Genomic DNA, 22346 nt, shown 5'->3' with positions numbered 1-22346 from the left:
AGAATTTCAATCATTTTTAAAAATCAAAATAGCTAAATGTGCATATTTCCTGTTAAATTACAGGGAAACGCGCTCAGTGAGGCAGAGGCGAGTTCAGCCTCCCCTCAGATTGTGTAATCCCTCCCAAACTGGGATAATTCATGCCTTTTGCTTTCTCACTGTTTGACACCAATGTTAAGTTTGAACACTGTAAAACATCACAGCCCCTTTTAGTTTCTCTTTAACTCAAAGTGCTCGGATATGTTTTAGATTTTTAACTCAGTTATTGTAGTTTATTGTAGGTTAAATTTACATTCATCATCTTGTCTACTTGACAATGTCAGATTGACTGAACTTGCTTTATCAAGTTATCAGTTAAAAAGAAAGAAAAGAAAAATGGTGAAAGTGACGTCTTCAAGCTACAGAGAAAAAATACTTGCTTCTGCATTTGATTCTGAAAAAAAACACCTTTAAATTAATGGCAAGGTTGAAACAACTTGTTATATCCTGGAGATATGCCATGTTTTAACTTGGACTAAAGCATATAGACATAGACATAGATATACCTGCACCCCAACTGATGTGTTCAAATGTCCTTACTGACCCTGTTTTGTTTGTTTGTGTGTTGTGTTGTTTTTTTGTATTATATATTATTTAATATTTTGGGTGGACTTCAGGTCTGAAGTGTTGCTGCTGAAAAGCGTTCACACTGTTCTTATCCTCTTTATTAGTCACACATTTTCTTCTTACGTACGTTTTTTGGCACTTAACAACTCCTTCATACTTTGTGCTACAGAAACCATTCAAACATCAAAATGTTCAGCTCGTTGAGGACATTCAACTGTGACTTTTAAACATTTCAACCTTTTTAAACTTTTGAAAATATTCAGCTTTTTTCAACTTTCATTTAACATTGAAGTCTATGGGCTGAATATTCAAATCATCCTCAACTTCCTCCACTTTGAAAGGTTATAGCTTCCTCATACTTTCAGCTAGAGACTTCATTCAACTTTTAAACAGGTCACCTGTTATTTTACCACACAATTCAGCTTATTGATATCTTTTACGGTTTTTACAATATTGACAATATCAGTTTTATGTCATTTTCCCTTCTCATATTTTATGGGTGTGTATTGCGTGGGTGACGTCATCACCAGAGCACAGAGGAGCATTAAAATCGTTGGAAAGTTTTGTCTTTATCTCGCTCTCACGCCCAACGTGTGTCACTCACACTCACCATTTATACATCGAAACATAGGAAAAATTGTGCTCGTCGCAGTGATGTGGCCATGGAAAGAAAAGAACATACACAGCGGCCTCCATGAGCCTCGAAGCGTCAGGAGTGCCAACCGACTGCCTCATTGACTGCTATGTTAACTGAGAGCACAAACTTCAGTGGGGAGGCAGAAACAAACACTTTTCTAACCTGCTCCAGCTCTCTCAATTTAGAAGTTAGAGACATCAAACTACATGTACATGTTCAGCAGAGTGTCTTCTTTCCACAGGTCCGCACATTAAAGCTGTGACAGTTATTGTTTTTAGCTAAAACCTGGATTTTCACAGGTGTGTCACAGCTGAAATCTCAATGTAAAGAGCTGTGTGAGCCCAGAGTGACCCAGCAGGCACCATCACCATGGCAACCTGACAGCTGAGTGATACGCCGATGGTGCATTCACAGGCAGTAGGAATTGCCAGCATTCAAATCAGGGAAGCTTAAACCATGAATTACAGTTACAAAAGGCAGCAATGCAGTGTGACGTCAGCTACAGTCGTATGAAAAAGTTTAGGCACCCCTCTGAGGCTGCATAATAATTTACTCTGTCTGCACAGAAAACGATCACAGTGGCATGCCATTCATTTTCTAATAAAAGCTAAGTAATGGGGTATTTTCCAGAAAAAGATTTTTAGTGTAGCAATATTAAGTTGTATGAAATTGTATCAGATGTGAAAAATAGGCTGTGCAAAAATTTGGGCACCCTTGTCATTTTGCTGATTTGAATACCTGTAACTACTTAGCACTGATAAATTGGAACATAAAATTCGTTTGGTGAGCTCATTAAGCCTTGAACTTCATGGACAGGTGCATCCAATCATGAGAAAAAGGTATTTAAAGTGGCCAATTGCAAGTTGTTCTTCTCTTTGAATCTCCTCTGAAGAGTGGCAACATGGGGGCCTCAAAACAACTCTCAAATGACCTGAAAACAAAGATTGTTCAATGTTACGGTTTAGGGGAAGGCTACAAAAAGCTATCTCAGCGATTTCAGCTGTCAGTTTCCACTGTGAGGAACATAGTGAGGAAATGGAAGACCACAGGCACAGTTGTTGTTAAGGCCAGAAGTGGCAGGTCAAGAAAAATATCAGAGAGGCAAAGGCGAAGGATGGTGAGAATGGTCAAAGACAACCCACAGACCACCTCCAAAGACCTACAACATCATCTTGCTGCAGATGGTGTCACTGTGCATCGTTCAACAATTCAACGCACTTTGCACAAGGAGAAGCTGTATAGGAGAGTGATGCGGAAGAAGCCTTTTCTGCACACACGCCACAAACCGAGTCGCTTGAGGTATGCAAAAGCACATTTGGACAAGCCAGCTTCATTTTGGAATAAGGTGCTGTGGACTGATGAAACAAAGATTGAGTTATTTGGTCATAACAAGGGGCGTTATGCATGGTGGCAAAAGAAGACAGCATTCCAAGAAAAACACTTGCTACTTTATTTGCTACTAATTTGGTGGAGGTTCCATCATGCTGTGGGGTTGTGTGGCCAGTGCTGGTACTGGGAATCTTGTTAAAGTTGAGGATCGCATGAATTCCACTCAATATCAGCAGATTCTTGAGAATAATGTTCAAGAATCAGTCACAAAGTTGAAGTTACACCGGGGCTGGATATTTTAACAAGACAACGACCCAAAACACTGCTCAAAATCTACTCAGGAATTCATGCAGAGGAACAAGTACAATGCTCTGGAACGGCCATCCCAGTCCCCAGACCTGAATATTATTGAAAATCTGTGGGATGATTTGAAGCGGGCTGTCCATGCTCGGCAACCATCAAACCGAACTGAACTGGAGATGTTTTGTAAGGAGGAATGGTCGAAAATACCTTCATCCAGAATCCAGACACTGATTAGGGGCTATAAGAACCGTCTAGAGGCTGTTATTTTGGCAAAAGGAGGCTCTATCAAATATTGATGTGATTTTTCTGTTGGGGTGCCCAAATTTATGCACCTGTCTAATTTTGTTTTGATGCATATTGCACATTTTCTGTTAATCCAAAAAAACTAATTTCACTACTGAAATATTACTGTGTCCATCAGTTATTTGATAAATCAAAATGAAATTGCTGATCCAAACACCTCATGATTTAGAAATGAAAATAATGGAAATTGTCAGGGGTGCCCAAACTTTTTCATACGACTGTATTCAGCAGGAAGCATTCACACTGCAATTTCTTCAGGAATTGCAAATTTTCTAGTTGGGTTTAGTCTTCTCTCCCCACAAAGTAAGCTAGATTGGATGGCAATAAGCGTTAAGGCAGAATTAGTAACCAAACCCTCTATCTTTATTGCAGTTGCCTCTTCTGGCCAATTAAACTGCATTACATTCTGGCTTTTCTCTCTGCCTCTATCCTTTCTGGCTCTTGCTCCCTGAAGTTCATTGGGGATGAAAAGACACTTAAGTTTGGCCAAAATGCAAAAGTGTTTTACCCAGTGAGGATTTGTCTTGTCCCCTAGCACACAAATTAGTTCCTATTTGAATGTGCAATAGGGAAGGAGGGGATTACTGACAGAGATGACGGCTGTCAAACACATTTTTCTTTTCTCTCCTCTTCTATCATCTTCTCTCCTCTCTTTGCGTACATGTTGGTCATTTTCTAATGTGGTCGTTTTGATTCTTGGCTTTGATTCCAGTGACCCTCATCTGACTCTCCAGGCAATCCAATGTGTAATACCCTTGAGTAAAATACTAAGATTTCAAATATGAAAATGAAAAAAATTAAAAAACTGAACATTTTAAATGATTTGTAAAGCCACCAATGATGCCACTTTGTCTCTGACTGTATAAAATTGTTCACACTACAGATTTTGAATATTCCCCATGAGCAAAAACAACAAAAACAGAACACTATAGCCTTCGTGAAAGTAGGATACATTTCATGGACTGCATTAGTTTTTATCTAACTATACTAAATGAAGTAACAACTGAGTGTATACAGCATACTTCATTATAAGCAACCTCAGTGTTCTTTACAATAAAACACATTCAGCAACTGTAATGAATGAAATACAAAAACCACTATCCCCCGCAGCAACCCTGTCTCTTAAATAGATTATACAGTCATGCTGGCAGCTCTTTGATCCTGTACTTACTTAAATGTTGGAGGCTGGGGTCCACATCTTTTGTCCGGTGTGTGGTTAGCTTAAGACTGCATAAATTGCTCATGGTTAGGGGAAGATCCAGGCTTGGTTGAATTTTGCGAAAGTAAACACGTCCTGTGTCATGATCCAACGTTTTTCAATACTTGATGAATTCCTGGTCATGATATGAATGCCCTAAATTTGTTGATGATGGTTGCTGTGGCCCTGGACAGATTTGTCCAAACTCAGTAAAGAACACACATCCAGCCAACAAGCATAAATACAGCACACATACAGTCAGACAAATCTGTCAGGCATTTGTAATCCCAAAGGATTTCACAATTTTGGAAATTATGAACAGTTTTAATGCGTTAGAGGGAGTCAAAGTTTGCTGTAACAATTAGTCCTTGGTAAAAGCTTCAACAATAATCTTACGATAGTGATATTTGATTGTTCATTAGTTTTGTCATCTCACTTCTTCTCTGTTTTTCGTTCAACCTGCATTATAATGTCTGTCTCACATTTTTAAAGATCCCTGCTTCTGATGTTCCTGAATTGCAATCAAAATGTCTTTTTCACTCATTCTCTCCCTCAGCTAATCAGGTCAATCACATAGCACTGGTGTTGTGTTCGTACCTAAGTCAACAATGACTTGCTGTGCCTCAAGGCTGAGCAATGATTGAAACCAACTAGTTTGAGTGTATTCCAAAGAAATCTAAGGGCTAAAGTGTTTATACTTGTTCCAAAAGGCCACACTCAAAGGCAAGTCAAAAAACTCACTGTCATAGTGACAGAATAACAGTGAACACTTGAGGACACTAATCTCTCTTCAAAGACATTAATCATGTTGCATTCATTTGTAAACGTGGAAACACAAATAAAAGAGGGCAGGAGAAAGTTAAATTCCTGTGTACTTTATAAGTTTCCCATGTTCAGTCACTGTGTGAAGTGGGCGTGACTATCAAATTGTTGGTGTCAACAACCTGTTAGTTTTCCCAAGTTGTCAAATACTGAAAAAAGCTACAAAATGATCAATGCAATATCTATTTCCAATGTTAGAAAAGGTGTGGGGTGAGCGGGTTTCGGGTCCTGTCTGATAAGCACTTTGCCAACAAAAGGTGTTGAACTAACTAGCAACACAAGGTAGATTCCTGCATGCAAAGCAAAGCTGCTTTGGTAGTCTTTTTGGTAATATGAAGTAAAGGTGCTGTTGGTCCTACAGACCTTGCAGGTTCTGTGGGACCAGCAGCAGATGGTAGAGGCCTCAGACATTATAATGTGAGGTCCAAGTCAGTTCTCATTCTCAGAGCAACACCCACTTTTGCATTTAATACCAACACACAAGGCACCCTTTAGCATCTGTATGAAGCATTTAGCATTTGTTTGTCGACACTAAAGGGCAATGAAGCGTATAACAGCAATAGAAGTCCACATATGGAGGCATATGGATGGTTGGATTGCTGTAGCTCTCGACTCTGATACAGGAAACAGAGGTATGTGTCCCATGTGAAATCGAAAGTGAAACTTTATAAAAGACTGTCAGATGACAGTTTCCTGAGCCCAACCAGTACTTCTAGTTCCTAAACCAAACCAAACTGTGATCGTTTCATGACAGCTAAGGTCCGATGTGCCTGCAGCAATATTAGTCAGGAACATCAGTATTTGACAACCAGGGAATGAGAACAGTTTGGAATAAAGGGACAGCCGGAAAACTTGGCTCTCGGCATCTAATGTTAATGCAAAGTGTGCCTTGTGTGTTGGCATCAGATGCCAAAGGGGCTGGCAAAGTTTTTGATACACTGAGAATGAGAACAGGTTTGGGATTGTGGTGCAGGGTGGGGAATTTTACTACACATACTTAATGTTCCTAGAGAGCAGGGGTGTCCAAACTCCGGCCCCGGGGGCCAACTGCGGCCCGTGCTCCAATTTTCATCGGCCCGCAGGAAATTCTAAAAATGTATTGTAACACGGCCCACACATGGAACCTGCCCTGGACTGTGTTGTACTTCTTAGTCTCACCACTAGGGGGAGTAACTGTCCTGAACGAGGCAGCTTCTCTATTAAATGAGTAATAGAAGAAGAAATGTGCTACAGGTGACCCAAAATGGCAGAATCAAGGAAACGTAAGAGAGCAGAAAGTTTGAGATGCGGTGTGCGATGAGAGCTCGGCTAATAACTAATGAAGATCACTTCTGCATTACGGAGGAGCTGCTGGATGTTAGCAGGCTAAAGAGCACCAGGACGGGTGAGGATGTGTTTGAAGCTGTGCCAGGTGCAGTTGGCATGATGGGACTTAAATGGGACGAGCTATGTGGAGGTACGACGGATGGGGCTCCAGCTGGGACAGGTGCGCAAAGGATTGGCCTTTACGGTGTCCACCGAGGGGCAAGAAAGTGGAGGTAAGGCTGTTAATTCGAGCACCAGGGCTCTAGCAGACTATGTCAAGCTTCCCTTTCTGATGCTGATGCTGATGCTGATGCTGGTGCTGTGGGGGGGGTTAGGCTGTTTTTTTCTTGAATCATATTCAGTTATCAAGCAGAGTTTACCTACATTTGATTGATTTTCCAACTTTAATCCACTAGAGGTGAGGAGATATACACCACCTCTAGTGGATTAAAGTTAGCAGTATAGCTCACTTCTAGTGAGTGGCCCAGCTCTTTGTATGCTTTTCTGTATGTGACCCTCAGTGAAAAAAGTTTGGACACCCCTGCTATAGAGCAACAGTTTGTAAATCATAGCTGACATCTTTGTCCCATTTGATCACCATTGGTTGGAATCTTCTTGGAGTTTTTTGAGGTAGCCAATCCTGCAAATGTGATAATTCAAGAGCAAAAGACAAGTGGGAAAAGGCAAAAGCAGTCTTAACCGAGGCCTTTACACCTAATGGGAAGTGACTTTCATTCATGATTAAACTAGTTAATGTTATCCCAGTTGGCTCAGTCTAAACAGTCTAAATCTTCTAAAGTCTAAATTCCTCACTTTTCTTAACTTTATTCTGAGAAATTTGAGAGGGAAATGTTTTCGGTGATGAATAAATAACCACTCTGATTGGTTGTAATAGTTGGTAGTTCCTTTTTAAGGAAACATATTGTACAATTACTTACAAGATTACAAAATGAAGATTTAAGGTCTATTTTTAGCCATCTTATGAAATGTTAGTCAGATGGATTGGAAGCCATATTAAATGAATCACTTGAAGATATTAAAGGTATCAATAACGATTGATCCAGTGCAGGTTCTCAGTCTGTCTCATGCCAGAGCACCAGAATGGTCCAGTAGTTAGGCTGGTTAAGTGGAGTCTCACAAGGCTCAGGTTTGATCCTTTACAGCCACACACACACACAGAAGCATCCTTGGCTTGGACAGTTAACCTCACACCCCAACCAGAGCAAGGAAAGAGACTTTCTCTCTTGGGGTTGAACAAAGTCTGTCAAATCAGACAGTGTGTGTTTATCCTTCTCTGACTCATTTCCCCTGTCTGTCAGTCAGTGTCATCATGTCTTTTTTATCTCTCTCGACCCCTTTCTCTCTCTCTCTTTCTCTCCATAAGCAGCTTTAAAAGCACCACTCTGAGTTGAAGCCACTAGCCGAGCATGTCTTGCCTCCAGCTTACACACCAACTGCAGTGGGTCAGAGTCTTTAACTGTGAGCTTGTTTATATGGCCTGATAGTCTGTACAGTAGCCACTTGTCTTTACTGCAGGAATTAAAGCCCCATACTGTAATTGCAATGCAGTGGTGCCCTCTTGTGAAACAGCATAACACCCCTGCTTGCCATCCTTATGCTTTAAGTCAGTACAATATAGTGCAAATCCACGACTTAAAGGGACAGAACCGTCTATACAAGAACCAGCTGTATGTGGCGGCTACATTTTATGTTTGTATGTATTTTATACAGGTCTGTATTTGATTTGTAACTAAATGAAGTGGTGTGTACATTTTTTAAATGTCAGTGAGGAGAGACTGAAAACTTTCTCTTGTTTAAAGACAAATGTCCTGTTGGATTACTCCACTGGTTCACCTACAGTGTAACATTACAGGATTGAGACAAAACAAATGGCAATGATGCTTTGTGTTTTTGAGAACTGGCAAAGGACTTGATTTAGGGGCCCCAAGGTCATCCACTTAATTTGACATTGTATAGTATATTTGATGTACATCATGGAAACCAGAAATATTAATGGGTATTTACAAAGCACATTTTTTTATTTACCTCTGCAGTGGTATCTTTCCCGTTTCTGTTTTATTGCTTTTAAGATATCCAATATGCTGGAGCTGGAAATGTTTTGTGGTGTTCACGGCATTCAAAATGACATTAAACATTAAGCAAAGTTCATCAGCAACATCTCTGTTCAGACACACTGTTCTGTAACTTCGGGCAAATCAATGATCAGTCGTGCATCATTAGAACTACCTTCTATCAAAGAAACGCTCCCTATAAAATGTTTTTTGTGTTTTATACAGATTAACACTGTTTCTGTTTTGATGTTGAATTTGTAGACATTTTTGGATACTGTTTTTTTTTTTTTTCAGAGTTTGTTAGGAACAGAATGATTAAGTGCTGGACTTATGTATTTTCCCTTGTGCTATGTCAAGGCACCAACCTTGATCAAATTGTCATGTCAGAAATAATGGAAGCTTATAGCGTCCCCTAAATTATTTCATCATAAGAGGCGCCATAAACCAAACCCCATTAACATATATGAGAGCATGAATGGATGAAATGAAATGATTTTTATTTTGTTTATGAACTGTGGCACAGATTCATAATGTATGGAGTTCCAGCAGATGTTTTTGCGCTCTGCTGAATATTACCCACTGAGCATACGCGATATAGACACACATACAGTTCAAACATACTGAATGTTTATTCAGAATGTGTTCCAGATCTCAAAAATATAAGCCAGCAGATGCAGGACTCGTATCAGTTCATTTCTGAAGCGCATGTATAATGCAAAGGCACGATTTATGGCATTTAAATCAGTATGCCCACATATACTCCTCCATGTTACCATGGAAATCATGTCAGGCTAATTTTGCTTTAACCTGGCTCGTCTCTTGAGGTTGTACACTGTACAGCATGCTGCCATATTCATAAACTGTCAAGTGGAAGTAATTGCGAGTGGCATGACCTGTGTATACACATGTATGGGTACATGCACTGTGTGCATATGTGCACAGCTGTGTGTAACTCTGGTGTGCCGTTGCTTTTTCCATTTCCTGGTGAGAGGACGTAATTCTGAGCCACGACCCCTTTATTAACATCTCTGTAGTGTGAATAATGCACTCTATTGGCATCTGATGACTTCTGACTGGCTTCAAACTTCCTTATCTTTTCTCATGTAAATGTTAAGAAGACCTCTGGCATATTGCTTCTGTTTTTAGAGATATGCTCTTATAATGCCTTTTTTTTTTTTTTTTAAAGTAAAAATGTTTAAAAAAGGCATTTTAATTTCAAGATAAGGATGTAATTGAGTTTTACTTTAAGAGATGCTCTTACACACATTGTCCATTTAAAATACCAAAATTGCTTGTCTGTCATAAGGTAAATAGATGGATTTGGATTTGTTTTTCTTTTTTATATCTTTTGTGTCCTCAAAAATAAGTAGGGCCTTTGTTGGGTAGCAAATTAAAATGAAATAATAAGTAATGTTGTATGTTTAGCCACATCATACCGTATTATCGCTTGCTTATGAGTCGAATCCAGAAGTGCTGCGAAGTTGTTGTTCCTTGGCCCATACAACATCCTGCCACCAACATCTAAGAAAATCATGCCAGTAGTTTGTCTGTTATCCTGCTGACAAACAGATAAAACAATAAATGACACTAAAAACATGACCTCCAAGGTGGAGATACAAAAACAAACATGTAAAACCACTGAGTAAAAAGTGACTGTGCAAATTAAATACATTTATTGCGCATAGTAAAAGGAGATGTTTGAATCCTTTGCGCCTCGCCTGTGGTGGGGGGGGGGGTCATCCACCAATCAGAAGATTGTTGGTTCAGCCTGATCCACATGCTCAAGTACCCTTAGGCAAGACACTGAACCCCAAATTGGGAGCTGAGCTTCAGAGTGTGAATGTGTGCGAATGAACAGTCTCCAATTAGATGCTTCCTATAAAACCCAGTCTCACAGAAGTTTGTGAAATCTATTATTTCGTGTCCGTCGACATGAATTTCTCATTATTTTTGTGTCCCTCAGCACAACTTTCAAACCATTTTACTTCTATGCAGTTGTCTTCTTCTACGGGAGATGTCTTTTGTTATTTCTCATTTTGTCTTTTGTTTTTTAATTATAACCACTGCATGACATTTAATCACAAGATTTTATCCTTGTTTTCCCTTCTTTATTTAATCAGTCCACATGAGTCCTCGGTGGTCCTGAGGGTCCAGTGCCAGTCAGCGTGTGTACAAGTGTAGAAGTGGTTGAGTAAGTGTGTCAGGGGATAGATTTTGAATGTAATATTTCTTTGGGTATGAAGATTTTAAGCGAAGTCGTAAGGTGTGAAACTGCAGTGACACTAAGTTATTTCAGTGGAAGTGATGCAGTCAGCAGATTCTTTCAAGGGGTCAAAGTAAATCTGCGCTGTTGACCAATAGCAAACCATCTAGACATTATGCTTTCATGCTACTCTGCCTCTCCTACGGTGGCCCTGAGAGCTCAGTGCACTGCAACAATTGAAAACACAAATATGAAAGCCACAACATAAATGCAAAAGTTACAGTATGAATGCAAAAAGCCAGAAGACAACAGAGGTGAGGAACATTGTATGTTGTCAGTGAAACAGCCAGCTATTCTTGCAGGTGGACTATTACCTGCACATGTGGAGGAGGAAAGTTTTTGCCTGTTTGCTAGCTTTATATAATTACTATCGCTATGTGATCATCACAAGTGAGCAGTGAGTGTCTTTATATGTTAATATCTCTGCACTCTGCCATCTAATCTTAGGCTATTATGAAGCTAGCTATGCAGCAAGGTTAGCATTATGTCTCAATCAGATGAATGAAACCGGTGCACACTGGAAGATTTTCAAATCTTAACAGATTTTAAAAGCTTGGGGGGCCACAGGTAGATGGGCAGATAACAATAGATGTAACTGGGGGACTTGGGATCTCACAGAAACTTGATCAAATGTGACAGAAACTCAGAAACAGAAACTTGTGTTTCTTCCACTGCCCACCGAGGTCAGTCAGCACTGTGCTGATGCTTGAGCACCCGTGGCCGACTGTCATTCTGCCTCTTGGTCCTCCTACTGGGATCCATGGGGGGCAGCTGGAAGTCAGTGAGCCCCCGTGTGGTTGCATTTGTGTTGTAGCTTTTGCATTTGTGTTGTAGCTTTTGCATTTGTTTATTGTTTGTTTATGTTGCAGTGTATTTATGTGTATTTGGAAAGCCACAGAGGGATTGAGCAAAAATCTGATTTAATGAAGGGAAAAACAGCATTACATTCATTAGAAAGCGATGTAGTGATGCATTGAATGGTTTGGGTTTAGGCAATGTATTAAAATGTAAAAGACGAAGCATTCCGAATATCACTAAGTGTTTGTTTGTGAACACAACAGTTACTGGTACCCTGCTGAGTCATAACTTTGTTGTACAACAGAGATTTGAACTCCTGCTGCCGATGGGGTCTTCCCCACACACAGTCCGACTATTTCTGGCAATGCCAGAGTTTTTTGTTTAGTATTTTTTAAATGTTTGGCTCTGCACTCTGCACAGGGCTGTGGTGGGTTTGCTCTTTTTTAGCCTTGTGCTTTTAAAACTTTACCTTATTAAGATGTTTCACATCGTCTATACATATACGGTGTAATCTCAATGATGGATTGACTGAGGCGCTTACTGCTCTACTGTATCCTCTTGCTTGGCATAAACACCAATGGAGCAATCAGTCAGGCTGACTTTTATTTATTACTTACCTTTCGGACTCTACGTTTCTCCAAACTAAAGCTCTTTGTAAAGTGGTGCTCCATGCAACCACAAATGAAGATACACCGCATTATTTTAATGTCTGTATAGAAAAGCAGCAAACCTAAATCAAAAGGGATCACCAGCCAGAAATGCTGACAACTTTATGTTCTTTGACACACAAGTTTTGCCAAAAACCCAAATGGCTCTAATCCATGAAGTCATTCCCATTGAGTAGTTATTAACCATTCCATTAAAGCATGCTGTGCCATTTGGTCTGCTGTCTGGCTCGTAATGAGCCAAACACAAGGCTAGCACTGAACTGTCTGAAGTGTCTTTGGTACGAGTTAGAAGAAGTAAGAGTTAGAAGACGTGGGAGGTAATGCAATGCCAAGGATAGGAGTTTTTGTGGGATTTGGAAGACTTGAGAGGGCACTTCACTGCTCTTCACCCCAACATGTCTATAGCCAACAGTCTCTCTTTATATGACTCCCTCTCTTCTTTTTCCTCCCCTCATCTTTCTCTGTTTTTGGCAGACACTGACAGTAAGTACACCAGGGTGTTAAGAGTGTCATTAAGTTTTCATTAAAACACCATCATCATTAGAGAAGGCTTAGTTATTCCCTGGATCCCCCACTTCAGCAGCTCAGGAATATCAAAACACAATCAAGTCTATTAAAACAACAATGTTGTCGGCCCACTGAGGAGCACCACTTCCACTGGCTTTTTTTTTTTTTTTTTCATGAGTAAAAGATGGTCTTCTATACGCCTGGAACTGTTTGCAAAACATGTTGGCAATGAGCTTGTTAGCATGTAAATACTGAGCAAACTTCATGCTGTCACACTCATTTGCACAAAAAAGAGCAGTGTTGATCAAAGAGCTTTACATGGTGCAGGCACACAGTGGTGATAATAATAAGGCATTTGATTTATCAAGCGGTTTTCTTGAAACTCAAAGACAATTTGCAAAAGGTTGAAACACAGAACAGACAACAATGATTGGACATTAAAAGCACTTCTGAAAAGGTGAGTTTTGAATAGTGATTTGAACATGGATGGATCGGTGCAGTCTCTGATGTTTGGGGGGAGAGTCTGGTCTTAGTCCTGAGTGGTGGAGACATGAGGTCGTCATCCAACCCAGTCTAGCAGAAGTTTGTGAAACAGTCACAAACTTGTATCTGTTGCTGTGGGACCAAATGTCACAGATTAATCAGCACTGAAGGCAGACGTAACACTTGCAAGATCGACGTCGTGCTTTCTAGATTGTTTCAACTGAAAATGATAAAAGCGTGAGCTGCAATCTAAACGTTGCAGCTGGGGGTCGCTATAACATGAAACAGTAAAAGAAAGTGGAACCCTTTTGTTTGGGTTCACTGTCACATCAACCAGGACTGACAAGTTTGAAGAAGGCCTATCTGAACATCCGTGCGCGTCGGCATATGTAAAACACTTTGTCACCTTTGGCCCTCCGCAGATGCCATTTTTGTTTACCACTGTGGTCATGGAAATGCTCTGATTAGCTCTATGTCACCAAAGTGGGTACTGACACCACCTCCTTTGTTCACTGTGCAGCGTGTTCGTCCTGCTCGGCCAGGTTCTTGCCTTGATGGTGAGCTGCTGTGGAAGCCAGGGAAGGATGAATGCTTGGGCCTCTATGGAACTGCTGTCTTGTAGTTATTTACGTAGTACACTTGCTTGACAGTGATTCACATCTATTGTCCAAGACTGTGGAATAACATGTCAAAAACAATGCCATCTAGAGTCCCTTCGAGCCCACTGACATAATGAAGAATCTATTATATATGATTAGATTCAGAAAAAGAGACTTCCACAACATATTGTATGGAAAGGCAAAGCAGGAAAGCAAAGAATTACTCCAGACCAGATGAATCAAAAAACCTGAGTAATTATCAAAACAGATTTCATTTTGGCATTGTGCATTAAAGAAACTGAATCGCTTACATCTCCATCCTCGTCTCTCCCTCCTCGGCTCTGTCTGCTGGCATGAGCTTAGCAAAATGTCTAATAGTGAGGTGTCACATATTCACAGGGATGAGAGGAAAGGACCTTCCTGCAGTGCTTATTAGCTGTAATGCATTCCTCTCCTCTGCTTTGATCACTGTGGGAGACCATGCGATGTTGCCTACCATCTCATTCATTTCGCATCTAAAATTTTCTGTCTCTGTCATCTGCCTTTCATAGTCGCTTCCTTTCTCTCTTAGCAATACGCACATGCACCTTCATCCTGACAAATGACTGAGTCTTTGGGCTACATGCTGTGTCCTGTGTCTGTCTGATATAGTGTGTTATGTTGCATGTTGTGTTCTATATTATTTATTACTTAGGTCTACGGACTTGAATGGTAACACAGGTCTCTTTGTAGCCATGCTAGCAGCATAGCTGTAGGGTTGTTGTACGGTCAGTTATATCTCAACCATCACTATGTATCCTACAATCACAGAAATATGTATAAACAATATGTCCTGTTATCAAAGAATACTTTTTTTTATGCAGAGACATTGGAAGGTCAAAGTCATGTGAATGCAAGGATAAAATAGCATGTTTTAGGTTGAGCTATATCATGCAACATTACTGGACAACTGCTATCTCAGCTGCACTATATAAATCTCCTGGGTAAACCTTCCTGTCCTAGTAGTTTATTTCCTGAAACAGGTATCAGTTGTGGCTCAATGTGACTTACACAGACCTTTAAGCAGTGCATCGTTGATCCAGAAAAACATGCTTTAAGCAGTGAAGTAGAAATTCTTGACTAAAGCCACTATTTATACTATATACTATACTATTTGTCTTGCAGTGTACAATCTAATAACAGTAGAATGACTTGAAACACATACTAATGAAGCCGGGGATTAATGAATGTCTACACCACAAATGAAAGCCCCACTATTGAGTGTCTTGAACTTTGCTGGCATTGACATTACTGTGCGACAACATCATTACATTGTACTATTCTTTGTATAAATAATGACACTTTGATCAATAATAGACACCCAATATAATTTGTCATTCAGTTAGTCTCCTGTTGAGCCTTTAAAGCACATTTCATAAAACAAGAACATATTCAGTCACAGGGTTGAGATATGGCCACTTGTTCTTAGTTTCCTCTATTTGCTGGGTTTTACAGAAATTATTACCATCATTTTGAATTAAGATTAGAAATTGACATGCTACAGATGGCTATACAGTATTTAGTTATTTGGTGTCTATATATGTTATGGAATGCAGCATGTTGTAGTTGTTCCTGTATTTGAGCAATACAGCGTAAACTAGCTCAGAACAAGTTGTTATATGATCATATCATTTAGTGTTCTATGTGCTGGCAAGCTTCAGGACACTTGAAGTCAATGAAATAACTTACTTAAAAATCAAATAAATGGTCACATAAAAAATCTCTTCTCATGTGAGTAGGGATAATTAATGCAATTAGTTCCTCAACAGGCTCTGATTCAGCTGGCACACATGGATTGACTGGCCAGCAGTACGTGTTCAGCAAAAGGAAAGTGTTGTAGAATCTGTCCATAGGAATGGTGAGTTAAAAACTGAGAAGGTTAGCCAGTGGGGCACCAGTTAGAGCTGGAGGAAGTAGGCAACAGCGCTGTACACGTGCTCAGAGGCATCACAGAATACATGCATATGGAATTCTGAAATGGCTGCATCAGTACAAGGAAACTTTAGAGGCAATTATCAAATTAAAAATAATGTTGGGCAGATTGAAGGACCTCCACATTGCCATGACCATGATCTTTGACATGTTTGGGGGCTGCAGGTGGCAAAGCGTGGGCTACAGGTGGTCCGAATGGCAAGACGCTGGACTCCTGGTTTAGCTTCATTATTTTCCATATGAAACAGTTTTTAATACCACCTGAATAACATTGATATCTTTCAGCAAAGTTTCATACTGATAGACTACACAATGTTATTGCAGGCAAATACTGTTATTGAGAAACAGTATCACATAACTTCTTAAGCTGCATTCTTGGTTGGCCCTGTGAGGTGAACAATACTCCTAATATTGACCTATAATATTACACCAATACCACCTTTGACAAGATACAAGCCATGGGATTTATTGAGGCAATAATAAATCACCTAAGACATTGAAATCAAAAACCACGAACAAAACAGTAAATAAAATCTCAGGCATACAGGCAGCATGACAAGCAATCCACAACAGAGAGTCCTCCTCTCTGCAAATGGAGCCTTGAGCATTCATCTACTTCCTTTTCTGGGCCAGGTGGACCTCATTAGGAACTAATCAGGTGTGGAAGACATGGGTGGAGCTAAAAAGGGTTGGAGGCTATGAAACATATAACATGCAGACTTGCAAGGCCTGCTTCAAGGACCTTTATAATTAAGAAATGCTAACTAAGATATGAAAAAATATAAAGCAGGGTGGTTTGTGTAACCTCAGACACAATGCAGTGTAGTGTTTTATATCAGATTTTCACGTACCCGCATATATTCCTAACTATGAGGATAAAAATTGTTGCAGTGGTCCTTTAGTAATACATCATCCAGCACACAGTGATACACAGACATCAGTTTGGAAAGCAAGTAGTTTCTTTCAGTTCTTCAAACACTTCATGGCAGTACATCATCAAAGTGGTTTGATGATTTTCTACCTGCCCTGAACATCATGGAGTCTGCGTCTGGCCTTGCCTCTGTGAATATGTCAAGATGTCAGAGGCCTTCATTGGTCTACACACACCCACACACACACAGAGAAAGAAACACTGGCCCTATAGAGCCAGTCTGTCAATCCAGGTATCAGTTAATATCAGTGTCCAGTAATGGAAAGCCTGATTTACAGAGCATGGACACTGCCCAGCTATTGATTTGTTGAGTTCGCTTTACTGAACATTCAGAGCATGGCGAAAAGAGAAGAGAAGAAGGGCTAGAGAAGGTTAAAGTCCAAGAAGAAATGAACAATAAGAGAGGAGAATGCGAGGGAGATTGTGTGTGAGGCAGAAGTAATGGTCGAGGTGTTATATTTGATTGACAATTTGCCTCATGGCTTTGAATTCATAGTGGTATTGTGCTGGACTTCAGGCCAAGCCAGAACATTTAAACCACTATGAGAATCTTAGCAATTTTCTTTTGTAGTTGTTAGCAGTATCTGGTTAATGCTTTAATATTTCCTACATTGCACTTATACACTCTTGTCATGTCCTTGTTTGCTTTGATATACCAATACAGGAACCTCTAAGTACAGGACTTGTACAGTGTTTATTTGATCACCTGACATTTTCTACATTGTAGCATGGCCTTCATCTTCCTTCAATATGGCTTGTGTGATTCCAGAGAAACAACATCACAGATGGCCTGCATTTAGATTCAGTGGTTATTAAGAGAACTGTGTTAAGTTTGATATAATGCAGAAAAAAATAAAGGCGAGGGTCAGACAGGATGCATAGACATACAAAAGATTCCATTACCACACTAGTTGGCAGCTCCCTCCAAAGGTCAGCTCTGCTGTCACGATTTGGCGCCCCCACCCCTCCGTGCGCACACACCACCCCAGTCATTAATGGACAACAGCCGTATGACAGACCTTAAAGATTTAATTGTTAACACACCAACACACAAACAAACACACACTAAAATAACAATAAAAAGTAATGAAATAAAACCAGAGTTCCTGTTCAGGTTTTGTGCAAATATTTAGAAAGTCCTGACAGCTCCCACAATGTGAACAATTAAAAGGTTCTATGTTCAAACAATACAAAACAGTGCAATATAATATAAAAACAGAATACTAAAGTTACAGTGTAGGTTTAACTCAAAGTCAGTCCCAGTGACAGCAAATCTGTTTTCAACAACATAAATGGAGATGGTGCTACGGTCAGTGAATACTTGGTAACAATGGGCCTTATAGAAGCAGAATGTGCAAACAAGACAACATATAACTAGAATGAAAGCCCACTAATGGAAAGGCTGTTTTTTTTTCTAGAATCATATTCAGTTATCATGCAGAATTTACCTACATTTGATTGATTTTGCCGATTTTAATCCACTCCAAAGTTAGCAATACAGCTCACTTCTAGTGAGTGGCCCAGCTCTTTGTATGTTTTTCTGTATGTGACCCTCAGTGAAAAAAGTTTGGACACCCCTGAGTTACACAGTAGCTGCAGTAGCTACAGTAGAACTATTAGGCAACTTTGCTTTATTTCAACTTAGCTAGCCTCTAGCTGTACAGATGAAAAGTCAAACAGCATCTTTTAATGTTAGAAAAGACGACACACCTCTACACTGGGACCTCTTCTCCGCACCTGAGGGCTTGGGCGGCCTTTTCATGATGACAAATAAAACTTGTCGGGGATGCAAATTATTACTGTTATTTATCTTATTTTATTTATTGTTTTAATTGTTTTTTTTTTGAGGGCTTGCAGCAGCGCCCCTCCAGCAGGTGGCGCTCTAGGCGACCATCTATATGGCCTATGCCAAGAGCCGGCTCTGGGCGTACTAGTCTCTTGGAGAGCTCTTGAAGGACAAGCAATAGAAATGTGTCTGCCTTCTGGTGAGGTGACAAGGAAGCACACAACCGCGCCAGAGCGAGACTGAAGCTTGAATCAAGGAGGCAAAGCGGAGACATCAAGAGGCTGGTGATAGATCTAAACACCAACATGGCCAAAGGCATGTGGCAGGTGATTCAGAACATCACAGGCTGGATAAGCAGGAGTGACCCCATCGTATGTAAGGTCATGCTACCAGATGAGCTCAACACCTTAACGCTCACTTTGATCTCCTCAAGAAAGAGTCAGCTATCAAGTCTAATCTGCCTCCAATGGACCGACCACTGTCAGTATCCACGGTGGATGTAAGGAAAACCCCGCTGACAGTGAATATGAGTAAAGCCGGTGGGCCTGATAACATCCCCATCCATGTAATAAGAGCATATGCCAGCCACCTAGTTAATGTCATCACTGACATTAACCTGCTTCAAGACAGCCACCATTGTTCCTGTACCTTACAAGTCTGCAGTGTCTAGTCTAACTGACAGCCGCCCTGTGGTGCTCACCCCCATTCTAAAGATGTTTGAGAAACTGAATCTCCATCACATTGAGAACAACATCCCAGCCAGCTTGGATCCTCCCCAGTTTGCACTCAGAGCCAACAGATCCACAGAGGATGTCATCTCTTCTGTCCTCCACTCAGCCTTCGCACACCTAGAAAATAACAACACTTACATCCAAATGCTGTTTGTTGGTTTCAGCCCTCATTCAACACAATCTCCCCCATGACATGAATTGGCAAACGTAGCACTCTGCTTCAGGATCCACAGTGTAGTACTCTGCAACTATGTACTGTATTTCCTCACAAACAGACCCTCATGACTGCAATACTCAACATGGAGAGAGCTTTCTTGTGAAGTTTGCAGATGACACCATCATCATCATCAGCCAGATTACAAACAACAGTGAGAATTAGATTTGGGATGAAATCAACTCCTTGTAGAGGAGAGAGGTGAACAGAGGACAGCCTACTGATTAACACCAGCAGAACCAAGGTGTTGATTGATTTCAGGAAAATCCTTTTAGTTTCATGGACATATTACATGACCACCTTGGTTAAGGTGCTTGGTGACTGCATTTTGTAAGACAACAAAATCCCCATGCCAAGGCTTTGTTAGCCCTTACAGATGAGCTATAGAAAGCATCCTGAGTGGAAACTGACGAATGGGAATGGGTTGTGTACGGCCCAGGACACAAATCCTATGCAGTGGATGATGAAACTTTATTTTTCCTATCATTATTTTTTGTGCTTTTTTTGCTTTTATCATACACCCTGTTATCATACGTCTTATTCTGAGTTGACTGTATATTGTACAGCACTTTTAATGTCTGGGATTTGGCTTAGATTGTTTTATTGTGTTTATGTGTCATCTTTTACATACGTATGTGTCTTTATGCTGCATTGTTGTAAAAACAGACCCCTCTTGTGGGACAAAGATTTGAACTGAAATGGAGGGGATTTGTCAAGTTTGAGAAAAAAGCCCTGATGAAGTGCAATTGTTAGCTCAGTGTTTGTATAGAAGCCATGTTATTTACAACATCAAGCAGTCAGTGTTTGCCAGTAAACTGGCAGCAACAGTAACCTGCTCTTTTTAATTACGTATTGCAGTAAATTAGAATTAATTACATGTAAGAGGGTTGTCAAGACCGGATTTATGTGGAGTTGGAGAAGATGAGGGTGAAAAACCATAGTCCAACATCAAAGACAATCGCTTTCAAGCCTCTTTTAATGAAGGGTTTAGAGATAGGTCTGGAGTATGTGGTAATGAAGTGCTGTGGATATCAGCACAATGTGCTACTTTGTAGTGTGCTTTTCATCCGCCATATTTTGTTTGCAGCTCAGTGTTAATGCTATTGGATAAACACTCTACCTTGTATCCCAAAATCAAAGCTCTTCATGGTTCCAATGAAATGAAATATTATTTTCCAATTTTTCAACTGAAGGCAAGTAATGGCAGGTAAAAATCATTTGTCTGAACATAAACATAGCTCCAAGTACAACGGTGAACAAAATGGCATATTTGCTTTACCTGTCTCTTTTGTCACACCTCAGAACACCATATACACTGTTGCCCATAAAGTTGGAATAATTGTTCAATACCCCCAATTTAGTTAAAGCCTGAATCCACAGTTTGCAAAGGTTCATTGTGGTTTAAGTTTCACTGGGATCTGTTTGGAAGAGTTTGATCAATAAAGTTGAGAAGATATAAACTTTATTTATCAAGAATGAATCACATTGTCACAATCATTTCATGAGAAGAGGTGAAACACATTTTAGTCCAACTTTATCGGCAACAGTATACAATTTCCAGCTGTTACAAAAGAACAATTGTGACCCAGAGATAAGATACAGAGCCCCCCAAAATATGGCAGTGACTTTTAAGGTGTACTGGAGAAGGGAAACATCTAAAGCATGCAGGAGACCAGGACTGAAATATGCAGCAATATGGTATGAGTATTAAAATAAGCTGAGCTAATGAATTGTTGCTGTATTAACTTGTGACCTATCAATGTTGATATTGAGACTTGATGAAAAGGTCAGGAACCTGCTCTCCAAGTTTTCCTTTATTTTCTAGGCTGTTACCCGCTGGTATTTTGTTGTCAGGATTCTACTGGGTGTGGTCATCAGAGTGAATTTGCATGTCAGTTCACTGAAGTAGAGCTCAACAAAAACTACTTGCAAATCCACAGTGATTCCATCAAAGCGAACTGATTTAGCTGCAAGATTTTCCCTTTTTAAAACTGCCGTGAGTGGGCTTTTATGTTGTTTCTGGGTCGTAATTAAGGCATCGGTTTTGAAGTGGTGGAAACTCAGTAACTTGTCAGTTTAGTAGGATGATGCACTACAAGAGTGGATTTAAAAAAAGGAAATAAAAATCAGGTAATTAGAAATAGTAAAGCATCTTATTAACCACTAAGAATGATGCACAACTTAAGTTGCAACCAATAGTTTATTACTATATGCTTTGTAGTCCTAAAGTTATCAATTATTTCTCAGTTAGCTTGTTTCTTGGTAAATTCCTAAAGGCCCAATATGATGCAAATGCAATTTTTGATATCTTTTCAACATAAATTTGTGTCAGACTGCCAAGCTCTGAGAAAGGGCCGTCCTCTCCATCTTTGTCCTCCTCCATCTGTCAGTAAATGTGTGTGAAAGCAAAAGTGTATTCACGAGGGGACATCTTCTTACCCTGAATTTACCTCGCTGTCCGCCATTTTTTCCCCTCACTAATGCCAGCTCCCACTGAAACAAAGATGCTGCACAACAGCAGATTGTTCTGTTCCTCTGAAATGCAGTGTGCAGACAGAAGCTGACAACAGCTCCAGCAGCCACGTGTGCAATGAGAAAAATAACGTGTATTTGGTAGCGTTTAACCACGTAAATCTGTGAAAGTAGAACCTCCAAATACAAGTATGAACTTGAAGATGAGCAGATTGTAGGACCTTTAAAAATGTGTGTGTAATATTAAGAGTTGCCCCGTTCCAGCCTTGCTGTTATCTTTTCCCTTCACTCTTTGGTCTTATTCGTTTAGTCTCCCACTCTCTTTGTTGACCCTGTTGTCCTTTATTC

The 22346-nt window shown here is 40.1% G+C and overlaps 1 protein-coding gene across 1 annotated transcript in view; it reads left to right on the top strand.

The window, feature by feature from the left end:
* Nucleotides 1–22346, top strand: part of LOC139203161 (inactive N-acetylated-alpha-linked acidic dipeptidase-like protein 2) — a 277953-nt gene that overhangs the window by 103464 nt on the left and 152143 nt on the right. Inside the window, exon 7 of the mRNA XM_070832831.1 lies at nt 2425–2429. Coding sequence (XP_070688932.1) covers nt 2425–2429 — 5 coding nt within the window. The remainder of the gene's footprint in view (nt 1–2424; nt 2430–22346) is intronic.

Source organism: Pempheris klunzingeri, chromosome 6 (assembly GCF_042242105.1).
Source record: "Pempheris klunzingeri isolate RE-2024b chromosome 6, fPemKlu1.hap1, whole genome shotgun sequence".
NCBI classification, from domain to species: domain Eukaryota; kingdom Metazoa; phylum Chordata; class Actinopteri; order Acropomatiformes; family Pempheridae; genus Pempheris; species Pempheris klunzingeri.
Note: the sequence above shows the minus strand (reverse complement) of the source record. Positions and strands in the feature narration are given on the sequence as shown.